Below are 25,819 nucleotides of genomic sequence, written 5' to 3' on the forward strand. Positions count from 1 at the left end.
CTTATCGAAGCCAGGGAAATGCAATTAGGCAGAAAATAATCCACTTTTCAATTCAAATCAGACAATTTTAAAGCAATTATTCGGACTCCAGAAGTTTATCTGTATTTGATAAAATCAAGCAAATATTGGTCAATATAAAACTCAGCAAAGCGAATTATTATGCAATTTGTACCATTACATCTGAAACACTTCATTTCAATATTAATCACACTGAGATTCCCTTTATTCAACAGCCACTCTTTCTAAATTTTACGTTTTAAAAAAAACAGATATTGAAATGATTTACAAAATGTGACAAATGGCTTCAAACCAATCATTTACTTTCTCTGTGGCATGAGCACTACAAATGTGACACCCTGCATTTACATAGCAACAAGACCTCTTTTGGTTGCTGTTGGTTAAAAAAAAATCAGAACAATTATGTAACATTGATCTGTTATTGCCATCCACTATGTTCACCAAAATAAATAATAAACTCACGAGAATGTCATTTAACGAGATATTGCCCATTCAGAGCCAGCTCTTCAGCGCTTGACGTCCTGCTTTGCGGAAACTGCCAAAATGTTTGGCCTGGAAGTCAGCCTGAAGAAAACTGAGGTCCTCCATCAGCCAGCTCCCCACCATGATTACCAGCCCCCCCACATCTCCATCGGGCACACAAAACTCAAAACGGTCAACCAGTTTACCTATCTCGGCTGCACCATTTCATCAGATGCAAGGATCGACAATGAGATAGACAACAGACTCGCCAAGGCAAATAGCGCCTTTGGAAGACTACACAAAAGAGTCTGGAAAAACAACCAACTGAAAAACCTCACAAAGATAAGCGTATTCAGAGCCGTTGTCATACCCACACTCCTGTTCGGCTCCGAATCATGGGTCCTCTACCGGCACCACCTACGGCTCCTAGAACGCTTCCACCAGCGTTGTCTCCGCTCCATCCTCAACATCCATTGGAGCGCTTACATCCCTAACGTCGAAGTACTCGAGATGGCAGAGGTCGACAGCATCGAGTCCACGCTGCTGAAGATCCAGCTGCGCTGGATGGGTCACGTCTCCAGAATGGAGGACCATCGCCTTCCCAAGATCGTGTTATATGGCGAGCTCTCCACTGGCCACCGTGACAGAGGTGCACAAAGAAAAGGTACAAGGACTGCCTAAAGAAATCTCTTGGTGCCTGCCACATTGACCACCGCCAGTGGGCTGATATCGCCTCAAACCGTGCATCTTGGCGCCTCACAGTTTGGCGGGCAGCAACTTCCTTTGAAGAAGACCGCAGAGCCTACCTCACTGACAAAAGGCAAAGGAGGAAAAACCCAACACCCATCCCCAACCAACCAATTTTCCCCTGCAACCGCTGCAATCGTGTCTGCCTGTCCCGCATCGGACTTGTCAGCCACAAACGAGTCTGCAGCTGACGTGGACTTTTTACCCCCTCCATAAATCTTCGTCCGCGAAGCCAAGCCAAAGAAGAGGAAAAACCCAACACTCAACCCCAACCAACAAATTTTCCCCTGCAACCGCTGCAACCGTGTCTGCCTGTCCCGCATCGGACTTGTCAGCCACAAATGAGCCTGCAGCTGACGTGGACATTTACCCCTCCATAAATCTTCATCTGCGAAGCCAAGCCAAAGAGCTGACGTGGACATTTACCCCTCCATAAATCTTCATCTGCGAAGCCAAGCCAAAGAGCTGACGTGGACATTACCCCTCCATAAATCTTCGTCTGCGAAGCTAAGCCAAAGAAAGAAAAGAAAGGTTCTTTAGAATGACTTTGGAGGTCACTGGCAATGTCCTCCGTCCCCTCAGTAGCATTTTCATATCTTTGTCTCCAAACCTGAGGGACATCAGAAGGAAAACAAGAATGGGAAAAGTACTGGGATAAAGCAATAGAATTGATGCATGAAAGTTAATGAGAGTTGTGATTAAACGGTGTGCAATAAAGACACAATCAGTGCTCATTAAGTAATTGGCATAAACAAGTTACTCCAATCTCAGTATCTTCCATGACCAAACCTACTAATTATTCTTCATTCTTAACTTCAGTGTGAATGCACCTTCAACTTGACTGTCTTCCAGTTGGAGCTGTACAAACAAAGAGAACAATGAAATGATGCAAATCAATGTGAAATTGGGAGGTAGTCAGCCATAAGACTTTCAAACAGAAGAAAAGTTTTTTTTTAAATTCAAACAATTGAAGATAGAGGGTATGATGCCTCGAGGTGCAATCATTCTTAGCCAGGGTAGAGAGAAAATGATTGGTTTAAGTAATGTTACTTCATGAGAATCCACCTAGAAGTAAATAAGAAATAGAAGAAGCATTTGGGCCATTGTACCTTCTCTATCACTCGATAAGGGCATCATGGTTAGCATAGCAGCTAACACTACTACAGCACCAGTGACCTGGGTTAGAATCCAGCACGATCTGTAAGGAGTTGGTATGGGTATGGGTTTCCTCCGGTGCTCTAGTTTCCTCTCACACTCCAAAACTGTATGGTGTTTGTAAGTTAACTGGTGTATTTGAGGAGAAAAAGGCTCATGGGCTGGAAGGGCCTGTAACAGTGCTGTATATCTAAATGTTTAAAAAAAATATTTTGCCTAGCACCACTTCCCTGCACTAACCTATGTCCCTTGATTCCCTTAATATCAAAACTTCTTTTAACTTCTAATGCACAGAAAAAGATGTGGGTTAAAGCAGAGAAGACCCAGGTTTCTAAGTTTGCATGCTGTATAAACATTTTGACTCGATGGCTCTATAATCCAGCTCTGTTACACAGAAACAGGAGAGAGTTGGTAATGTTAACTCCTTATGTGTTGAAGCAAAAGGCCTTTATATAGTTAAAAAAAGTAAATGTAAAGGCAGATATTAAATGTCTTTACATCGCTTCACCTACCTTAATAAGAGCTCTGAGGGCGGATTCAGCAGGTGAACTCCAAACCATCTGAGGGTATACTCAGAGGTGGAGCAAGGTCAGCCCACCTCCTCTATGCAATGCTGATGAAAGTGGCTGCAAAGGGATGGGCTGATGATGATGCCATGACATTGTCAGCCCGTGACCCAAGAGCGTGATATTTAAAATCCCGTCTGTGCACTCAGATGCTTGAACAGATCTCCACCAGTGCTCTTACCTGCTCTGCGGTCACCATTTCAGGTATAGGCCACTTTCACTTCTCAGTGTGTATGTTTGACGCCATGGCAATGGGCAGTGCTACTGCACCACTCGCCCCACCTCCCTCAACTCCAAGATGGCTCCCAAAGCTGCTCAGTATGATGGCAGGGCTGAATCAGCCTTATAGGCTTTCTCCATTTTTTTTTATTGAGCTAGCTTTAATACAGTGTTGCACCATAAAAATGGCTAAAAAATGTTGTCTATAATAAACTGGGAAATAATCGACTGGGAAGAAGTCTACTGACATTGATGGATTTTTGACAACCAATGCTATTAAAGGGTAAGAAGAAAAGCAAGCCCATGGAAATGTCATAAACCATGCATGAAATCACCAAATGATAGAAGTTGTTTGAGAAATGTACACTGGCTTGCAAGTTTCTTTAGATTTTGAGCTACATTCCATTAGGGTTGGTGAGATTCAGATCCATCTTCATTTATTACTCATCGTCCAACTGGAACCTTCCAACCGGATGGCATTAATATCAAATTCTCAGGTTTTTAAAACCCTCCCTCCCCTCATTTCTCTCTCCCCGCCCCACCCACCCCCACCATCTTCCTCCAGCTCTTTTGCACTTCCTTTTCTCTTTCTCCTTTTGTCGATTCTCACCTCTCCCCCTTATCATAATCAATTAACACTTTTCAATGGCCTTGATTCCTCCCTCAGCCAGGGTTTGTTTGTGTTCTGAGATTTCCTGTTTTTGCTCTTTCTGCCTATTCCTTGAAGAAGGGCCTGAAATGTTACCAATATATCCTTCTATGGATGCTGAAAGACCAGCTGAGCTCCTCCAGCACTTTGGTATGTTTTTACTGCAATCACAGCACCTGCAGACTTTCATGTTTCATTGAGGTTCATATCCAGCCAACTTGTCTCCTGCCTTTTTACAGAGGATGGGGATGTCCCAGACATTGTCTGTGGCTTATTTTGAATATGCCCCTGATCTTTCTGACCATTTTAGAACTCAGTTTACCTTTGTTTGATGCAAATAAAATAACTTTATTGATGAAAAATGTTGAAATTCTCTGTAAGAGAAATTAACAATTGCAAGACAACTGTTAAGCATTGGTCCTGTGATCACCTGAGTGCAGATGATCTGCAGCTTTTAAAATATTGCTGAATTTCCAGCTACTTTAACTGACATCAGCCATTTTCCTTCAGTTTGATGTAATAATGACAAAAATGTCAATAAAAATGAATAGACACTCAATACATGCATGTAATTTTCCCTGTAGAACTCAAACAATCACAGGAAAGCTGAAGGGCGACGCAGAAGTTCAGACAGCATGAATGGAGAGAAATTGAAATGTAATATTTCAAGTCCAGGCCCTTTTTTGAGAAAAGCAAGTATCTTGACTTGTTAATTGTCCATTTCTTGGCAAGTCTTGATCAAGTGTCTCAACCCAAAATGCAAATTGTCCATTTGTGTCTGTGAATGCCATCTGAACTCCACCTCGTATTTGCTCAAGATTTCAGCATCTGCTGTTCTTGACATCAGGCTATTGAACCTCTCTGTACTTCCCCCAACTATAACTCAGTTCCAGGATACCAAAGATCTGTTGACACTATTGAAACATCACATTATTTTTTAAACAGCTGCAACTGTGACTATTTACATTATTTTATATCTATTATTATGAATTTATCATCATTTTTCTCTTGTGGCACCTTTGTTGATTTATTCTCATTATTGGTGGGCTTTTTTTAGTTATGAGGCTGCAAAAACAACAATTTTGGTGCATTTGTACATTCTATTTCTGCATGATAACAAAACTCTCATCACAACTCAGCCTGTGTTTCTTCAGACCAGCAGTTATTTAAAAAAATATATAATGCTGGCATTACTCGCCTTGAGGAAATCCTAAGCAACTAAGTTTTGAGATAAGAAAGGCATTGATCAGGATTCCATTGCTGTGGATGAATTTGGGATGAATGAAGTTAATGAATCAGTACATTAATACAGAAATAATAGGATTTGTGCAAACATGGCACTCTTCTTGCAATCACCTGTGATATCTTTGTCTTCGACTTAGGAGAAAGTAGGACAAGTTTTCTCATGTTTTTCCTTGATGAACCAATATCTCATCACTTCTGTCATCAAAAAAACCACATGATGTATCAAAGACTAGTTGACAGAATTAGGAATACTGCATGCTGAAACTAATTGCACAGAATGAGCTTTATTTTAACCTCTCCCAGACTGTTGAATAGGCCATAATGGATGGATGAATTACCCACAGTCAAAATCGACAAAAGCAGAAACATTTTAATTTCAGTAGATCATTTATATTGCAAATTATGTTCATTTCTTCTTATTCACGCGTCACAGCTTTGTGTTTATTTCCCTCTGGTTTCATTTGTAATCTGTCTATTTGCCATCATGAAATATTTCTCTGCATCTCCCTGTGTTTTGCAATTCAGTTTCAATTAGAGGTTTTAAGTGTACCTATCACAGAGAAACCTTCCAAAACATATTTAGGACGTACATAATTAAAACACTGAAAACGTGGAATGAACATTTTAGTGTGTAAAGCCCTCCAAAAAGGTAATGAGCACAGCCTACGACATCACAGGCAAAACCCTCCCCACTGCTGAGTGCATCAATGGGAAAAAAACTCCTGTTGGAGAGTAACCGCAATCATCAAAGACCCACACCACCCAGCACATGCTCTGATCTCACTGCTGCAATCAGGAAGGAGGTATAGGCACCACAAAACTCACACCACCAGGTTCAGGAACAGCTGCTACTCCTCCACCTTCAGACTCCTCAATGACAAACTCAATCAGAGACTCATTTAAGGACTCTTACTTGTGCACTTTATTGATTATCTTTTTGTTCTCTCCGTATTGCAGTCAGTTTGTCTACATTTGTCATCTGTTTTCAGTTCTTTCTTTGCTTTGTGTATAGTTTATTTTTGCACTACTAATTAATAGTAATTCTGCCACACCCACAAGAAATAAGAATCTCAGGGTTGTAAGTGATGTTATATATGGCCTCTGACAATAAATCTGAAATCTGAATCTGAATCACAATTTACTATTTTGAAAAGTCCATACAGGAATTCAATTGAAAATAATGCCTATTTTGGATTTCAAAGAAATCATCTGATGAAGTAATGATATAGTCCTGAGTATGGGCTTCACACACCTATATCCAAGTACATCATCCTGATGTCTGGCTCCTGCCACACCAGGCCCATGCTCCCAGACCCCACCCTTAGAGCACACTTGTTCTCAGACTCAGCCCTTGGTCTAGTTACATACCTACCCAATCCTCTTAGCTCTGGGGATAACCCCGAATTTAGTTCAGCCTGAGAGTATACCAGACCCCATTTCTGATGCCATGCTTGGTGTCATCTCAGGCAACAACCAGGCTCACATTCCCAGCATGGCATTTCTGGCACAAATTTCATGGTCTACCAGGCAGCAGCATCCCTGCTCCTGTATCGCTCCACCCACCACTGTACATTTGTGAGACCTTGACTACCTACAGCTAGCAATTGTCATTAAAATACCAGCAGGGTTGGTATTTCCAAAGTCCTCCAAATTCATGGGATGGCAGTCGATCAATAATCCAAGCACTAAAGCTACATTCAATGAGCCAAGATGTTTGTATGCCTCATTTAAAACTCCCCAAATAGGGATGCTATTCTAAGTTCTGACATTGCACAAGATTATGCAACAGAGCAGAGGAAGCATTAGCTTGCACAGGCTCCTTGAAAATGTGAAACATTCATACTAATATTGAGGCACTGACCCATAACTGCTCATGCTGGAGAAGGAGCATCTGGCTGTCACTGGGAATCGTTTCCATGTAGCAGGCTCACAAAGAAACATTACAAAGAGGCAGAAGGAGTTCACAGCCTCACAAACTAACTAACAAACAGCTCCTGCCCTACTGTAGAAGGTTCTGCATGGCACATTAAGTTTTTAAATTTTTCTTTTAAATACATTTTTTATATTAAAGTAATATTTTAATATAAAAGGAAAATGTGAATCAATACCAAAACAGAAGCTGTTTGCAAAGAAAAGAGAGAGAAAAAAAATGTTCCTGTTGCTGTAATAAATTACCTTATTAGTCAACTGCTCTGTATTAATACCAAATCAAAAATTTGGAACTTAATTCAAAAAGGGTCCCACACAGTGTTTGAAAATTTAAATTCAAATTGGATATTGATCAACAAATCTTTTCTAAATTTAAATATGACATAACGTCAAGTAACCATTGAGCTTAAGTAGGCGGAGCAATGTCTTTCCATCTAAGTAACACTGCCCCCCAGCCATAAGATAATTAAAAGCCAATACATGCAAATCAGTACTATTAATGTTATGTCTCTCTCTCTCTCCCCAACAATACCAAACAAAGCAATTAGAGGATTAGACTTAAAATTTACTTTAAAATGTACAGAAGAAGTTTGAAATACTTCCTCCCAGTATATCCCAATACGTGGACCTCTCAAAAATGTATGAATTAATGAAGCATCTCCATTATTGCATTTATCACATCAAGGAGATATATCTGCATAAGAATGAAATAGTTTAAATTTGGACATGTGGGCCATATGGACTACTTTAAATTGTAGGAGGTAGTGGCGAGCACATAAAGATGAGGCATTAACCAATCTAAAATTACATTCCAAGTTTCTTCAGAGATTAAAAATTGTAGGTCCTGTTCCCAGGCTTTTTATAATTTTATCTAAAGGAGCCTCTCTTGTACCCAGCAACATGTCATGAAAGTTAGATATTGATCCATTATAAAAAGGTTGAAAATTAAAAATTAAATCTATTAATTTTTTGTCAAAATTTTTAGGAATTGTATATAATTGAGATTGCAAAAAAAATCTAATCAGTTAATAACTAAAAAAAATGAGTATTTGGTAAGCTGACAGTTATTTAAAAGAAGCAAGACTTTCTTCAATAAATAGATCTTTAAAATGTTTAATGTCTTTTATATAACATTCTTTAAAAGCTACATCAATCATGGAAAATATAATGAAATAGTTAATAAAAATAACATGAGAAAGAAAAAAAAATCAGTTAAAAAATTATTTTTAAACTGTATCCAGATCTTTAAAGTATGTTTAACTACCATTATTCAATTAATTTATTTAAAGATAAGAGAAGTGAGGATCTAAGAAGAGAGATAATAGAAATTTTTTGTAACAGAATTAGATTCAAAAGCAACCCATACTGGGCAATCTTAACAGTTAATATAATATGACCAAAACATAATATTTCCTATGCAGAATGCAGAATAATAGCATTTAAAGTTTGATAGGGGTAAGCTTCCATTCTTTTTAAGTTTTTGAAGCTAGACTTTATTTAGGCGAGAGTGTTTATTCTTCCATATATAAGATAATATTGAGTCAAGGAATTTTAAAAAAGACATAGGAATAAAAACAGGTAAAGCCTGAAAAAGGTATATAAATTTAGGTAAGATATTCATTTAAATAGAGTTGATTTGACAAACTAATGATATAGAAAGGGACTACCATTTTGATAATGTCCCTCTCACATATTTTATTAAATTAAGAAAATTTTCTTGGTATATGTGCTTATAATTCTTAGTAATTGTTACACCCAAATAAGTAAACTGATTACTTACAAATTTAAAAGGAAGGTTGGTATTTATTCATGCCAAATTAATCAAAGGAAAAAGTTCACTTTTATGTAAATTCAACCTGAAAATTGACTAAAATAAGAAATTAAAGAAAGCATAGAAGGAAATGTGATCTCAAGATTAAAAATGAAAAGCAATAAATCATCAGTATAAAGCCAAACTTTGTGTCCAGTGCCATTCCTTAAAATACCAGTAATATCATTAGGTTATTGTGAAGTGAAAGTTAAAGGTTCTAGAGCAAGGTCAAAAAGCAATGGATGTAAAGGACATCCTTTTCTGGTTCAACGTTGGAGTTTAAATATTTTAGAATTCTGAAAATTAGTAAGAATACAAGCAGAGGGTGATGGATTTAATCCATTGAATAAATTCAACACCAAAATTATTTTTTTCTAAAGTCTTAAATAAATAATTCTGTTTTACCTGGTCAAAAGCCTTCTTCACATCCAGATATATCACGCCTTCTGAGATCGCCTTAGAAGGAGAGAATATAATATTTAATAAATGGTGTATATTGAAATGGTAATAGAAATTATGGAGTTAGGCATGCAGAGTTTTGCCGCCAGCCTTCCAGACCTCTGGGGGGATTCCATCCATACCTGCTGCTTTGCCATTTTTCAGTTGTTCGATTGCCTTATATGTCTCCTCCTGGGTGAGGACCTCATCCAGCTCTAGCCTTAGGGGCTGTTGAGGGAGCTGGAGCAAGGCGGAATCTTGGACTGAGCGGTTGGCACTGAAAAGAGATTGGAAGTGTTCTGACCATCGGTTGAGGATGGAGATCTTGTCGCTGAGGAGGACTTTGCCGTCTGAGCTGCGCAGCGGGCTTTGGGCGTGGGGTGATGGGCCGTACACAGCCTTTAGAGCCTCGTAGAAACCCCTGAAGTCGCCAATATCCGCGTGCCAAACTGCATGAGTTTTTCAAGCTTTGTTGGGACCAAGGAAAACTGCCTCAGGACCTTCGTGATGCCACCATCATCACCCTGTACAAAAACAAAGGCGAGAAATCAGACTGCTCAAACTACAGGGGAATCACGTTGCTCTCCATTGCAGGCAAAATCTTCGCTAGGATTCTACTAAATAGAATAATACCTAGTGTCGCCGAGAATATTCTCCCAGAATCACAGTGCGGCTTTCGTGCAAACAGAGGAACTACTGACATGGTCTTTGCCCTCAGACAGCTCCAAGAAAAGTGCAGAGAACAAAACAAAGGACTCTACGTCACCTTTGTTGACCTCACCAAAGCCTTCGACACCGTGAGCAGGAAAGGGCTTTGGCAAATACTAGAGCGCATCGGATGTCCCCCAAAGTTCTTCAACATGATTATCCAACTGCACGAAAACCAACAAGGTCGGGTCAGATACAGCAATGAGCTCTCTGAACCCTTCTCCATTAACAATGGCGTGAAGCAAGGCTGTGTTCTGTTAGGTCTGCTTTGTTCATGAATGAGTGAGACAAACACCAGGCTGAGTCGAAATCAGGGTTCTTTGTTCTTTATTACCGGATTGTAACACTTGCGACCAACAAAGTTAGTCGGAGAATGCATTCTGCCGTTATCAGCAAAATGGTGATTTTTTATACCCTTGGATACATGCTTAGAACATCATCATATCATTACTTGTCCAATGACTAAAACTGTTGCTATCCTTTCCCTGCTAGCTTCCTGCCTCTCAATCCATCAATGTCTCTCTTATCTTGTAAGTACAAGGATGCATTCTGTTACTCCTTAGTACTGGGTGACTCCTTCTCCGGTCCCATCTCATGATGTTTTACCTAACAGGAGTACAAGGACACCTCCCCTTCTTGTTACTGCCCTGTACAGGGTAACTCCCTACACATTCCCATCTCATGATGTTTTACCTTACAATCCCTCCTTTGTCCTCTTTAGAGGACAATCTCGCCCTGACTATGCTACCACCGCGTTACATTAGTTCGCCTATTATTGCCAAGCTCTATACGGGTTCTGTTCACAGGGCAGTTCGGCTGGTGGGCGAGGGCTCCCCCAACCCTCCTTTGCGTACACCCCCCATCCGTCACCCCGATCCCATTGCCCGTTTACAAGTTTCATCCCATTTGCCCCCAAGCAAAAAACTAGCTAACCCCCCGTACATTAGTAAATTCCCAAGTTAACATATGGTCTACAATGTAATTCATAATACTTGTTCTACAATCTGATTAATAATGTTTGTGTTACAATCAATGTTATAATATTTAGGTTACAAGCAAGGTTAAAATTATATGTGTAACAATCTAATTCACAATCCCTCCTTCCCATCACATTCCCCTTCAGACTCCAGATCGATCTCAGCAACTTTCTCCGTCTCCTGTAATGTGAGATAGTCTTGCTCCACAGCCTGCACAGCTTGATATTTCGGAGGCAGTTCATCACGGTCAGCAAAGGCTTTCTCTATGGTCCTCGTGACCAGCGTTCGAATGCATGGAATACAACAACAGCCACAAGTGATAAAAATTGATACAGAAATGAACAAACCCAGCAAAAGTTGTCCTAACAATGTGCTCCATCTCCCAAACACTCCCTGTAATCAGGATAAAACAGGATTGGAGACTCCAGACTGGGCTTTTAATTCTTTCGCCAATGCCCTAAGTTTCGTTAACCCCTTAGTGAGTGATCCATCTGGCCCTGTGTTATTAGAGATAGAAGTGCAGCATAGATCTCCAAACATAGCACACACTCCACCTTTCTCTGCCAGGACCATATCAATCGCTATCCTATTCTGAAGTGTCATAAGGGAAGTTTCTGACAGTTGTTGATGTATTGCCTCAACAACGTCCCTGGTCAAATTTGCAAGGCGCTGGACATTATAGTGAATAAGGTTGATCCTATTAACATTCTTATTTACAGTGATGGGAAAAATTGCACTAAAAACAGGAAAACTTTCAAACCCAGCTGCAATCTCATCGGCTAATTTAAATTCGTCCGGAATATTCCGGGCTTGGCCAATGGCATCAATCCATACCCCATCAGGGTTCCTTCCTCCCGGCCCCAAGAGTCCAACACTCCTCCTTTTCCTCCACAGCCAACTCTCTGTGTGGCGCAATTCTAGGGAATCCTCGTCTCCCTCCTGCATTTTGACAATCAGCACTGGCGCATTAAGGGTTACTAGAGCACACCGACCATCCCAGTTAGCGGGGAGCCAGTTGTACAGCACTCTTCCTCCACAAAACTCATCTGTGTAGTCATTCAATCTGCTACAAGTCTCCTTAGTTTCAGATTCATTTTTTTTGTTATGGGACCTCAAAATCATCCCCTGTATATGTTCATGATAACCAGTAACCTGTTTGGCTGCCCTGTCAGGCACCCATGTGGCGTTTTCCCTGCTAATAGTAGGTCGTCTACATACTGAATCAGTGTAACATCTTCCGGGAGCTTTAATTTCATTAGGATTTCGCTAAGGGCCTGATTGAACAGTCCTGGACTGTCCTTATAACCCTGAGGTAATCTAGTGTATGTGTACCGATGTGCTTGGTAAGTGAAAGTGAACCAGTCTTGGCATTCCTCAGCTAATTTCAAGCAGAAGAATGCGTTTGCCAGATCAATGACAGTATAGTATTCGTGCTCCGGACTCAGAGCCCTAAGTGCTACATATGGGTCTGGGACTGGTCTCCCGATAGTCTTGGTAGCCAAGTTAATCTCCCGGAGGTCGTGTACCATCCTCCAGTCTTTTCTACCCGGTTTGGGAACAGGCATGATGGGCGTGTTCCACATACTGTCAGGTGCCGCCCTTAAAACCCCTGACTCCATTAACCCTTCTATCGTTCCTTTAATACCCTCCTCCTGACTGGGCGACAAGCGGTATTGTTTTCTCCATATTGGTTTCTGCCCGGGGTTGGCCAATTCTAGAAATACCTCTCCTTTTATTACTCCCACATCATAGGGCCCCGTTGTCCATATATGTGGACTCAGATTAGAAAGATATTTGTCTGAGTCTCTGTGATCAATATTTTCTCCTTCTATGGCTCGGTCTCTTTCTACTTTCTCATTCACTACCTGGTCCCATGCTTCAATATTCAGTCTGACAAATTTTCCTCCCTCCGAGGTGGAATATCCCGGGATTTCTGTCTGCCTGTATTCACACCCTATCGCTTCCTTTACCATCGGACCCAGCTGTCGAGCGTGATGATCTTTGGCAATACCCAAGGTCACATGAGGCACACTTTCTACTCCTAAGCAGAACCACTCCATTTGTTCTTCTGTCATGACAACCATAGCAGCTATTCCCTCCTTACCTACAAAGATAAATGGACAATGTATCGTTTCTGTCTTCCCTTCTTTTAGAGAGTCCCACCTCTCCTCATATTCCTGGTCCGGGTGGATGGTGTAGTTTAATGTAACATGCATAGGATCTAGTGGATAATGGTAATCCCCATACCGAGGAATACTGGCCCTCCACTCAAAAAACTGTTTAATCAGCCCTGGGCCTGGTTCATCATACAGTAGCCGACTCCAGAAAATACTAACCTCCACAGAGTCTTCTGAAGCGTTAGATGGGGTCATTACTATAAACTGTCCTCCCCTTCTTATTGTATCCCCTGGGTATGTTAACCGAAGGCCCTTCTCAGAACATTGTATGGTTATTCCTAGTTTGGTAAGAATGTCCCTTGCTAATAAATTAATGGGGCAACTTGGCACAACCAGGACAGGCGTTTTAACCCTTTGTCGTCCAAATGTCATGTCGATGTTATCTGTATAGGGCTGTGTTTCCCTTATCCCGGAGAATCCTATTGTAGATAATGTTTTGCCCGAAAATGTGCTCCCTGGGGTTTTTTTAATCACTGTCGTAACTGCTGCCCCTGTGTCAACCATAAATTCAATTTTTTCTCCATTTACCGTCCCCCAAATTTTTGGTGGCTCCCAGGGAGGCGTGATTTTTGATTCTCCAGGGCACCTTCAATAATCAAATTCAGCACTTTCCTCAATATAGTCATTACACTGAGGTGCCTGGACTTGTTGATCACTCTGCCACCCCCCGATTCTCTGGGGCCCATCAATATGTCCACCCCTACCCCTTGCTTGTCCTCTTAAGTTTCCTCCTCTTCCCCGATAGCCTCTAATAGAGGGTAATCTTTTTCCCCTTGCTCTCCCAGCCTCCGGACAGTTCCGCTGGTAGTGTCCAGGATTTTGGCAGTACCAGCATACTGCATGTTCCCCTCTATACATTGTACCTAGCTGTCTTTCCCAACCATTTCTTACTTGGGGTCCCGGATTTATCACTGGCCCCATGACCTGTGGGACTATCTGTTGGGCCGCTAATTTAACCCCTATATGTTCTATGGCTCTCACCAATTTATCGGTTGTTTTGTCCACCTCCTTCTGGGACGCACTTTCTGACTTAGCATGCTCTGATTGACGATGTCGTTTGATTGCATGTGTCAGGTGTCTTTTCCACAAATCCTCTGACATTGTCTCTAATCCCACAATGTCCCTTAATTTTGCTTGAACCGTAGCAGGTAGTCCGTTTATTATCCCATTACGAAAGTGAGCCCTTCCTAAGGGGCTGTGGTCGGGTCTTTCTCCAGTCCCTGTTTCCCATAAGTCCCATGCTCGAGTGAAATACTCGTGTGCAGTCTCTCCTTCCTTTAGTTGAAGGGTTACCAAGGCATCCAAACTATAGGGTGTAGGAAATGTTTCCCTAAGTGCTTCCCAAAATTTATTCCGAAGTGGGTTAAATTCTATTTCATCCCCCAATTTACTGCTTCTTACAATTTTCTCTATTTGCTTCAGGGCCCCTTCTGCCTTTAATTTTATCATGATAGTTCTGACATCTGCGAGTGCTAATTGTTCTTGGCAGGTTTCTCGCTCAAAACAAGAAATCCATGGACTAGCCCCATTACTCAACGGAGGTAGTTTTTTCATTAAACTCTCTAAGTCCATTCGTGACCAGGGTACATATTTTTGAGTTCCCCGTCCCGTGATCAGTAATGGGCATTGATATCTCAATTTTGGGGATTTCTGCTCCTTCTTTACTCTTGGCATGCATTTATTTATCCCACCTTGTTCTGACTCTTCTTCGTCACTGTCACTGTCCCTATCAGCTTCCAATGTCTCAGGGTCAAAGGTATATTGGTCACGTTCATCTCTAAGATAATCTTTTCGGCCATAGTTTAGTTGTTTCACATCTTTCTCTTTTGTTCTAACTATGTCCAGGTAGGCATGTCTATTTTTCTCCCTCCCGAGTCTTTTCCTTCTACTTTCCTCCCATGGTGGATCGTATCTCGTTTCCTCATCTGTACTACACTTTTCGTCCTTTACTCCTATTACCATTCCTTCAGCTTTAATTTCTCCTGAAAGTGTTGTAGTTATCTTTTCCACTTCCTTAAATACACCTACCATTAATTCTTTTTGATCCTCACTGATCTGCCCCAGCACATTAATATCTCTGTTTAAGTTTTTAATGTTATCCTGAACCTTTTTCATGTTCCATTTCTGTATCTCTAACTCCTTTTCTATTTTCTTGGACTCCAGAGGGGTCTCTACATCTATTACTCCCCCTTCTATTTTTATTAAAGGGGCCTGTACCTCGTCTGATGTGTCCCTATTCCCGAGGTTCTTGTCACACCCCAGTGTCTCAATATCTGGATATAAGGGACGTGACTCCAGTATCCCATCTGGGGTGTCAGAGAGAGAGAGAGAGAGAGAGAGAGAGAGAGAGAGAGCATAGCGAGAGAAAGAGATAGAGAGGCAGATACACAGAGCACAAGAGATAGAGAGAGAAAATGCCTTGCACTGGCCCCACTGGGAGAAAAGTCTTCAGATTAACACTTTCGTTTCAAAGGTTTTAAAAGGTTCTCATCCTGTGATCACTTGTCTGGATCAGATTGGGTCTCCCACCACTGGGAACTATCACTCCTTCCTTCCCTCCCACCTCGAGTGAGCTACACGTCAGCCCACAATGTCTGCCCTGATCCCGCAATGGTGGGGGTGCGGGAAAAAGGGAGGGAGAGAGGATAAAACAGGATCCCATTTGATGCGGAGCTGGAATTGTGGGCACAAAATTAAAACCAAATTGTATTTCTCTGCCCTGCCCAACCTGGGGATTTCAGGGCAGCACCACCACAGATTGGGATTGGGAGGGGGAGTGGGTGAGAGAGGAGGGGGGGGAGAAGAGAGAGAGGGGGAGAGAAGAGAGAGGGGGGGAGAGAAGAGAGAGGGGGCAGGGTGAAAGGAGGGAGGGAGAGAGCAAACCCGGACACTTCGTGGCTGGAAACTGGAAACAGGCACTTTTCCTTTCCCTTCTGTGTTTTGTTTCTTCCAGCTTATCTAAGCCTCTACGTTTTAAAATTTTTGTTCCCCTCACCTGTCAGGAACATCTCAGTGCCCCCGGGTAACCAACCCCTCTTCCTCCAGCGGTCTACACATTTTCGGAGCATTTTTTGTTTTTCCAATGCCGCATTACTGGTATTTCGCTCCTCTAATTCCTGATTAATTTCCTTAATAACTTGGTCAAAAGTCTTAGCAGGCAACTGTACAGCCATAGCTGCGGGACCGCTTTCTAATGCCTGTTTTAATTTAGGTTTTTGTCCGTTTAGGGGATCTATGTCAACGAAAATTGCTTTTAAAAATGTCCCCTTGCAAGCTGGATGACTAATATCTTTTAAAAGAACAGTCTCTAAGTCTTGTCCTCCAATTGACTTCAGACTGTCCTGTATACTCTGATTGCTCGTTTTCCACTCTCTGTTTTCCCAAAGGTGTCTGAAAGTTAAATTACAACTAGAAAACCAAATATTTGGGCTATACTTTTGTCCTGTTTCCCTGTACCAATCTATGAATTTACGTAATTTTATCTCCTTGGTGATGTTGGGAATACCCTCATTTAACTTATCAAAAGTATTTCGAATAAACTGGGTGTCTCTTAGGAGTTTGTCAACTTTTTCATTAATATCTCCTACCTGATCCGGACACAGCTGTCGCAGCCTTCTGTCGTCGTTCTTGTTCACCAGGCAGGCGTCCCTGAGTACTTTTTTTGTTGTCTCAAGGTCTCTAGTGTCTGCTGTGGTATTCCACCACGGCAAATTGGGGAAATAAATTCTTAACTTCTCAAGTGTACAGACATTATCATACCTACCGGACATTTATAAGTCAGTCTCTCAGATACAATTGAGGCCAATAAGCCTGAACCTTTGTTTTCTTTCAAAGCCCAACCTTCACGTGGGAGATTTCTCCTCTTAATAACCAGTTTAGGGCAGAAAACTCAGGTCCTCAATTGTTTATAGACCACCTTCTCACTCTATTGGACTTTGCAACGACACAATAAAGACTTTTAAACTCTAGTAGTTTCTTGCGAAGCACTTAATAAATGTCATTCAAACACCTTAAGGACTTTTATCTTGTCTGTAATCACTTACGTGTTACAATCCTGGCATGCGACCTTCAATTGTGGTCGTCTAATTTGTCCGATCTCCAGTTCTTACTGACAATCATAAAGATTTTAAAAAAAAAAAGAATTTTGTTAAAACAGGCTTCTCTGGACCTTTTTATCAGCCGGCTGAGATGATTGTCAGAAAAAACAGAAACCGTCGTCCAGTGTTCACTCACCCATCACGTCGGGGTCACCAAATTGTTAGGTCTGCTTTGTTCATGAATGAGTGAGACAAACACCAGGCTGAGTCGAAATCAGGGTTCTTTGTTCTTTATTACCGGATTGTAACACTTGCGACCAACAAAGTTAGTCGGAGAATGCATTCTGCCGTTATCAGCAAAATGGTGATTTTTTATACCCTTGGATACATGCTTAGAACATCATCATATCATTACTTGTCCAATGACTAAAACTGTTGCTATCCTTTCCCTGCTAGCTTCCTGCCTCTCAATCCATCAATGTCTCTCTTATCTTGTAAGTACAAGGATGCATTCTGTTACTCCTTAGTACTGGGTGACTCCTTCTCCGGTCCCATCTCATGATGTTTTACCTAACAGGAGTACAAGGACACCTCCCCTTCTTGTTACTGCCCTGTACAGGGTAACTCCCTACACATTCCCATCTCATGATGTTTTACCTTACAATCCCTCCTTTGTCCTCTTTAGAGGACAATCTCGCCCTGACTATGCTACCACCGCGTTACATTAGTTCGCCTATTATTGCCAAGCTCTATACGGGTTCTGTTCACAGGGCAGTTCGGCTGGTGGGCGAGGGCTCCCCCAACCCTCCTTTGCGTACACCCCCCATCCGTCACCCCGATCCCATTGCCCGTTTACAAGTTTCATCCCATTTGCCCCCAAGCAAAAAACTAGCTAACCCCCCGTACATTAGTAAATTCCCAAGTTAACATATGGTCTACAATGTAATTCATAATACTTGTTCTACAATCTGATTAATAATGTTTGTGTTACAATCAATGTTATAATATTTAGGTTACAAGCAAGGTTAAAATTATATGTGTAACAATCTAATTCACAATCCCTCCTTCCCATCACATTCCCCTTCAGACTCCAGATCGATCTCAGCAACTTTCTCCGTCTCCTGTAATGTGAGATAGTCTTGCTCCACAGCCTGCACAGCTTGATATTTCGGAGGCAGTTCATCACGGTCAGCAAAGGCTTTCTCTATGGTCCTCGTGACCAGCGTTCGAATGCATGGAATACAACAACAGCCACAAGTGATAAAAATTGATACAGAAATGAACAAACCCAGCAAAAGTTGTCCTAACAATGTGCTCCATCTCCCAAACACTCCCTGTAATCAGGATAAAACAGGATTGGAGACTCCAGACTGGGCTTTTAATTCTTTCGCCAATGCCCTAAGTTTCGTTAACCCCTTAGTGAGTGATCCATCTGGCCCTGTGTTATTAGAGATAGAAGTGCAGCATAGATCTCCAAACATAGCACACACTCCACCTTTCTCTGCCAGGACCATATCAATCGCTATCCTATTCTGAAGTGTCATAAGGGAAGTTTCTGACAGTTGTTGATGTATTGCCTCAACAACGTCCCTGGTCAAATTTGCAAGGCGCTGGACATTATAGTGAATAAGGTTGATCCTATTAACATTCTTATTTACAGTGATGGGAAAAATTGCACTAAAAACAGGAAAACTTTCAAACCCAGCTGCAATCTCATCGGCTAATTTAAATTCGTCCGGAATATTCCGGGCTTGGCCAATGGCATCAATCCATACCCCATCAGGGTTCCTTCCTCCCGGCCCCAAGAGTCCAACACTCCTCCTTTTCCTCCACAGCCAACTCTCTGTGTGGCGCAATTCTAGGGAATCCTCGTCTCCCTCCTGCATTTTGACAATCAGCACTGGCGCATTAAGGGTTACTAGAGCACACCGACCATCCCAGTTAGCGGGGAGCCAGTTGTACAGCACTCTTCCTCCACAAAACTCATCTGTGTAGTCATTCAATCTGCTACAAGTCTCCTTAGTTTCAGATTCATTTTTTTTGTTATGGGACCTCAAAATCATCCCCTGTATATGTTCATGATAACCAGTAACCTGTTTGGCTGCCCTGTCAGGCACCCATGTGGCGTTTTCCCTGCTAATAGTAGGTCGTCTACATACTGAATCAGTGTAACATCTTCCGGGAGCTTTAATTTCATTAGGATTTCGCTAAGGGCCTGATTGAACAGTCCTGGACTGTCCTTATAACCCTGAGGTAATCTAGTGTATGTGTACCGATGTGCTTGGTAAGTGAAAGTGAACCAGTCTTGGCATTCCTCAGCTAATTTCAAGCAGAAGAATGCGTTTGCCAGATCAATGACAGTATAGTATTCGTGCTCCGGACTCAGAGCCCTAAGTGCTACATATGGGTCTGGGACTGGTCTCCCGATAGTCTTGGTAGCCAAGTTAATCTCCCGGAGGTCGTGTACCATCCTCCAGTCTTTTCTACCCGGTTTGGGAACAGGCATGATGGGCGTGTTCCACATACTGTCAGGTGCCGCCCTTAAAACCCCTGACTCCATTAACCCTTCTATCGTTCCTTTAATACCCTCCTCCTGACTGGGCGACAAGCGGTATTGTTTTCTCCATATTGGTTTCTGCCCGGGGTTGGCCAATTCTAGAAATACCTCTCCTTTTATTACTCCCACATCATAGGGCCCCGTTGTCCATATATGTGGACTCAGATTAGAAAGATATTTGTCTGAGTCTCTGTGATCAATATTTTCTCCTTCTATGGCTCGGTCTCTTTCTACTTTCTCATTCACTACCTGGTCCCATGCTTCAATATTCAGTCTGACAAATTTTCCTCCCTCCGAGGTGGAATATCCCGGGATTTCTGTCTGCCTGTATTCACACCCTATCGCTTCCTTTACCATCGGACCCAGCTGTCGAGCGTGATGATCTTTGGCAATACCCAAGGTCACATGAGGCACACTTTCTACTCCTAAGCAGAACCACTCCATTTGTTCTTCTGTCATGACAACCATAGCAGCTATTCCCTCCTTACCTACAAAGATAAATGGACAATGTATCGTTTCTGTCTTCCCTTCTTTTAGAGAGTCCCACCTCTCCTCATATTCCTGGTCCGGGTGGATGGTGTAGTTTAATGTAACATGCATAGGATCTAGTGGATAATGGTAATCCCCATACCGAGGAATACTGGCCCTCCACTCAAAAAACTGTTTAATCAGCCCTGGGCCTGGTTCATCATACAGTAGCCGACTCCAGAAAATACTAACCTCCACAGAGTCTTCTGAAGCGTTAGATGGGGTCATTACTATAAACTGTCCTCCCCTTCTTATTGTATCCCCTGGGTATGTTAACCGAAGGCCCTTCTCAGAACATTGTATGGTTATTCCTAGTTTGGTAAGAATGTCCCTTGCTAATAAATTAATGGGGCAACTTGGCACAACCAGGACAGGCGTTTTAACCCTTTGTCGTCCAAATGTCATGTCGATGTTATCTGTATAGGGCTGTGTTTCCCTTATCCCGGAGAATCCTATTGTAGATAATGTTTTGCCCGAAAATGTGCTCCCTGGGGTTTTTTTAATCACTGTCGTAACTGCTGCCCCTGTGTCAACCATAAATTCAATTTTTTCTCCATTTACCGTCCCCCAAATTTTTGGTGGCTCCCAGGGAGGCGTGATTTTTGATTCTCCAGGGCACCTTCAATAATCAAATTCAGCACTTTCCTCAATATAGTCATTACACTGAGGTGCCTGGACTTGTTGATCACTCTGCCACCCCCCGATTCTCTGGGGCCCATCAATATGTCCACCCCTACCCCTTGCTTGTCCTCTTAAGTTTCCTCCTCTTCCCCGATAGCCTCTAATAGAGGGTAATCTTTTTCCCCTTGCTCTCCCAGCCTCCGGACAGTTCCGCTGGTAGTGTCCAGGATTTTGGCAGTACCAGCATACTGCATGTTCCCCTCTATACATTGTACCTAGCTGTCTTTCCCAACCATTTCTTACTTGGGGTCCCGGATTTATCACTGGCCCCATGACCTGTGGGACTATCTGTTGGGCCGCTAATTTAACCCCTATATGTTCTATGGCTCTCACCAATTTATCGGTTGTTTTGTCCACCTCCTTCTGGGACGCACTTTCTGACTTAGCATGCTCTGATTGACGATGTCGTTTGATTGCATGTGTCAGGTGTCTTTTCCACAAATCCTCTGACATTGTCTCTAATCCCACAATGTCCCTTAATTTTGCTTGAACCGTAGCAGGTAGTCCGTTTATTATCCCATTACGAAAGTGAGCCCTTCCTAAGGGGCTGTGGTCGGGTCTTTCTCCAGTCCCTGTTTCCCATAAGTCCCATGCTCGAGTGAAATACTCGTGTGCAGTCTCTCCTTCCTTTAGTTGAAGGGTTACCAAGGCATCCAAACTATAGGGTGTAGGAAATGTTTCCCTAAGTGCTTCCCAAAATTTATTCCGAAGTGGGTTAAATTCTATTTCATCCCCCAATTTACTGCTTCTTACAATTTTCTCTATTTGCTTCAGGGCCCCTTCTGCCTTTAATTTTATCATGATAGTTCTGACATCTGCGAGTGCTAATTGTTCTTGGCAGGTTTCTCGCTCAAAACAAGAAATCCATGGACTAGCCCCATTACTCAACGGAGGTAGTTTTTTCATTAAACTCTCTAAGTCCATTCGTGACCAGGGTACATATTTTTGAGTTCCCCGTCCCGTGATCAGTAATGGGCATTGATATCTCAATTTTGGGGATTTCTGCTCCTTCTTTACTCTTGGCATGCATTTATTTATCCCACCTTGTTCTGACTCTTCTTCGTCACTGTCACTGTCCCTATCAGCTTCCAATGTCTCAGGGTCAAAGGTATATTGGTCACGTTCATCTCTAAGATAATCTTTTCGGCCATAGTTTAGTTGTTTCACATCTTTCTCTTTTGTTCTAACTATGTCCAGGTAGGCATGTCTATTTTTCTCCCTCCCGAGTCTTTTCCTTCTACTTTCCTCCCATGGTGGATCGTATCTCGTTTCCTCATCTGTACTACACTTTTCGTCCTTTACTCCTATTACCATTCCTTCAGCTTTAATTTCTCCTGAAAGTGTTGTAGTTATCTTTTCCACTTCCTTAAATACACCTACCATTAATTCTTTTTGATCCTCACTGATCTGCCCCAGCACATTAATATCTCTGTTTAAGTTTTTAATGTTATCCTGAACCTTTTTCATGTTCCATTTCTGTATCTCTAACTCCTTTTCTATTTTCTTGGACTCCAGAGGGGTCTCTACATCTATTACTCCCCCTTCTATTTTTATTAAAGGGGCCTGTACCTCGTCTGATGTGTCCCTATTCCCGAGGTTCTTGTCACACCCCAGTGTCTCAATATCTGGATATAAGGGACGTGACTCCAGTATCCCATCTGGGGTGTCAGAGAGAGAGAGAGAGAGAGAGAGAGAGAGAGAGAGAGCATAGCGAGAGAAAGAGATAGAGAGGCAGATACACAGAGCACAAGAGATAGAGAGAGAAAATGCCTTGCACTGGCCCCACTGGGAGAAAAGTCTTCAGATTAACACTTTCGTTTCAAAGGTTTTAAAAGGTTCTCATCCTGTGATCACTTGTCTGGATCAGATTGGGTCTCCCACCACTGGGAACTATCACTCCTTCCTTCCCTCCCACCTCGAGTGAGCTACACGTCAGCCCACAATGTCTGCCCTGATCCCGCAATGGTGGGGGTGCGGGAAAAAGGGAGGGAGAGAGGATAAAACAGGATCCCATTTGATGCGGAGCTGGAATTGTGGGCACAAAATTAAAACCAAATTGTATTTCTCTGCCCTGCCCAACCTGGGGATTTCAGGGCAGCACCACCACAGATTGGGATTGGGAGGGGGAGTGGGTGAGAGAGGAGGGGGGGGAGAAGAGAGAGAGGGGGAGAGAAGAGAGAGGGGGGGAGAGAAGAGAGAGGGGGCAGGGTGAAAGGAGGGAGGGAGAGAGCAAACCCGGACACTTCGTGGCTGGAAACTGGAAACAGGCACTTTTCCTTTCCCTTCTGTGTTTTGTTTCTTCCAGCTTATCTAAGCCTCTACGTTTTAAAATTTTTGTTCCCCTCACCTGTCAGGAACATCTCAGTGCCCCCGGGTAACCAACCCCTCTTCCTCCAGCGGTCTACACATTTTCGGAGCATTTTTTGTTTTTCCAATGCCGCATTACTGGTATTTCGCTCCTCTAATTCCTGATTAATTTCCTTAATAACTTGGTCAAAAGTCTTAGCAGGCAACTGTACAGCCATAGCTGCGGGACCGCTTTCTAATGCCTGTTTTAATTTAGGTTTTTGTCCGTTTAGGGGATCTATGTCAACGAAAATTGCTTTTAAAAATGTCCCCTTGCAAGCTGGATGACTAATATCTTTTAAAAGAACAGTCTCTAAGTCTTGTCCTCCAATTGACTTCAGACTGTCCTGTATACTCTGATTGCTCGTTTTCCACTCTCTGTTTTCCCAAAGGTGTCTGAAAGTTAAATTACAACTAGAAAACCAAATATTTGGGCTATACTTTTGTCCTGTTTCCCTGTACCAATCTATGAATTTACGTAATTTTATCTCCTTGGTGATGTTGGGAATACCCTCATTTAACTTATCAAAAGTATTTCGAATAAACTGGGTGTCTCTTAGGAGTTTGTCAACTTTTTCATTAATATCTCCTACCTGATCCGGACACAGCTGTCGCAGCCTTCTGTCGTCGTTCTTGTTCACCAGGCAGGCGTCCCTGAGTACTTTTTTTGTTGTCTCAAGGTCTCTAGTGTCTGCTGTGGTATTCCACCACGGCAAATTGGGGAAATAAATTCTTAACTTCTCAAGTGTACAGACATTATCATACCTACCGGACATTTATAAGTCAGTCTCTCAGATACAATTGAGGCCAATAAGCCTGAACCTTTGTTTTCTTTCAAAGCCCAACCTTCACGTGGGAGATTTCTCCTCTTAATAACCAGTTTAGGGCAGAAAACTCAGGTCCTCAATTGTTTATAGACCACCTTCTCACTCTATTGGACTTTGCAACGACACAATAAAGACTTTTAAACTCTAGTAGTTTCTTGCGAAGCACTTAATAAATGTCATTCAAACACCTTAAGGACTTTTATCTTGTCTGTAATCACTTACGTGTTACAATCCTGGCATGCGACCTTCAATTGTGGTCGTCTAATTTGTCCGATCTCCAGTTCTTACTGACAATCATAAAGATTTTAAAAAAAAAAAGAATTTTGTTAAAACAGGCTTCTCTGGACCTTTTTATCAGCCGGCTGAGATGATTGTCAGAAAAAACAGAAACCGTCGTCCAGTGTTCACTCACCCATCACGTCGGGGTCACCAAATTGTTAGGTCTGCTTTGTTCATGAATGAGTGAGACAAACACCAGGCTGAGTCGAAATCAGGGTTCTTTGTTCTTTATTACCGGATTGTAACACTTGCGACCAACAAAGTTAGTCGGAGAATGCATTCTGCCGTTATCAGCAAAATGGTGATTTTTTATACCCTTGGATACATGCTTAGAACATCATCATATCATTACTTGTCCAATGACTAAAACTGTTGCTATCCTTTCCCTGCTAGCTTCCTGCCTCTCAATCCATCAATGTCTCTCTTATCTTGTAAGTACAAGGATGCATTCTGTTACTCCTTAGTACTGGGTGACTCCTTCTCCGGTCCCATCTCATGATGTTTTACCTAACAGGAGTACAAGGACACCTCCCCTTCTTGTTACTGCCCTGTACAGGGTAACTCCCTACACATTCCCATCTCATGATGTTTTACCTTACAGTTCTCGCACCAACCCTCTTTTCAATCTTCTTCAGCATGATGCTGAACCAAGCCATGAAAGACCCCAACAATGAAGATGCTGTTTACATCTGGTACCGCACGGATGGCAGTCTCTTCAATCTGAGGCGCCTGCAAGCTCACACCAAGACACAAGAGAAACTTGTCCGTGAACTACTCTTTGCAGACGATGCCGCTTTAGTTGCCCATTCAGAGCCAGCTCTTCAGCGCTTGACGCCCTGCTTTGCGGAAACGGCCAAAATGTTTGGCCTGGAAGTCAGCCTGTAGAAAACTGAGGTCCTCCATCAGCCAGCTCCCCACCATGACTAACAGCCCCCCCACATCTCCATCGGGCACACAAAACTCAAAACGGTCAACCAGTTTACCTATCTCGGCTGCACCATTTCATCAGATGCAAGGATCGACAATGAGATAGACAACAGACTCGCCAAAGCAAATAGCGCCTTTGGAAGACTACACAAAAGAGTCTGGAAAAACAACCAACTGAAAAACCTCACAAAGATAAGCGTATACAGAGCTGTTGTCATACCCACACTCCTGTTCGGCTCCGAATCGTGGGTCCTCCTAGAACGCTTCCACCAGCGTTGTCTCCGCTCCATCCTCAACATCCATTGGAGCACTTTCATCCCTAACGTCGAAGTACTCGAGATGGCAGAGGTCGACAGCATCGAGTCCACGCTGCTGAAGATCCAGCTGCACTGGGTGGGTCATGTCTCCAGAATGGAGGACCATCGCCTTCCCAAGATCGTGTTATATGGCGAGCTCTCCACTGGCCACCGTGACAGAGGTGCACCAAAGAAAAGGTACAAGGACTGCCTAAAGAAATCTCTTGGTGCCTGCCACATT

At 42.5% G+C, this 25,819-nt stretch overlaps 1 protein-coding gene and 1 long non-coding RNA gene across 4 annotated transcripts; both read right to left on the reverse strand.

Moving 5' to 3' along the window:
- Positions 1-2,001: 2,001 nt before the first annotated feature.
- LOC138739927 (uncharacterized) lies at positions 2,002-9,755 on the reverse strand. The gene is made up of 4 exons (XR_011342571.1): positions 9,382-9,755; positions 9,206-9,256; positions 5,173-5,256; positions 2,002-2,085 (listed from the first exon to the last, which is right to left on the reverse strand). It is a non-coding gene; the product is annotated as an uncharacterized lncRNA (long non-coding RNA).
- A 501-nt stretch (positions 9,756-10,256) lies between these two features.
- On the reverse strand, positions 10,257-24,949 carry LOC138739175 (uncharacterized). 3 transcript variants are annotated; one of them, XR_011342064.1, is made up of 4 exons: positions 24,489-24,949; positions 24,299-24,363; positions 17,334-23,943; positions 10,257-17,208 (listed from the first exon to the last, which is right to left on the reverse strand). XR_011342064.1 is itself a non-coding variant. In XM_069890733.1 (3 exons), the coding sequence occupies exon 3, from the start codon at positions 13,602-13,604 to the stop codon at positions 12,042-12,044; it is 1,563 nt and encodes a 520-aa protein (XP_069746834.1). In that variant the 5' UTR covers positions 13,605-17,208; positions 17,334-24,363; positions 24,489-24,949; the 3' UTR covers positions 10,257-12,041. The 3 variants fall into 3 exon arrangements, 1 of the variants encoding a protein (XP_069746834.1); XR_011342065.1 differs by having other exon boundaries at positions 10,257-16,788; positions 17,144-17,208; positions 17,334-24,363; XM_069890733.1 differs by having other exon boundaries at positions 17,334-24,363.
- Between the last annotated feature and the right edge of the window lie 870 nt (positions 24,950-25,819).

Source organism: Narcine bancroftii, chromosome 7 (assembly GCF_036971445.1).
Source record: "Narcine bancroftii isolate sNarBan1 chromosome 7, sNarBan1.hap1, whole genome shotgun sequence".
In the NCBI taxonomy this organism is placed as follows: domain Eukaryota; kingdom Metazoa; phylum Chordata; class Chondrichthyes; order Torpediniformes; family Narcinidae; genus Narcine; species Narcine bancroftii.

Bases quoted from the DNA above. Each gene is read 5' to 3' on its own strand.
- LOC138739175 (XM_069890733.1), bottom strand. From the start codon at position 13,604: ATGGTTGACACAGGGGCAGCAGTTACGACAGTGATTAAAAAAACCCCA.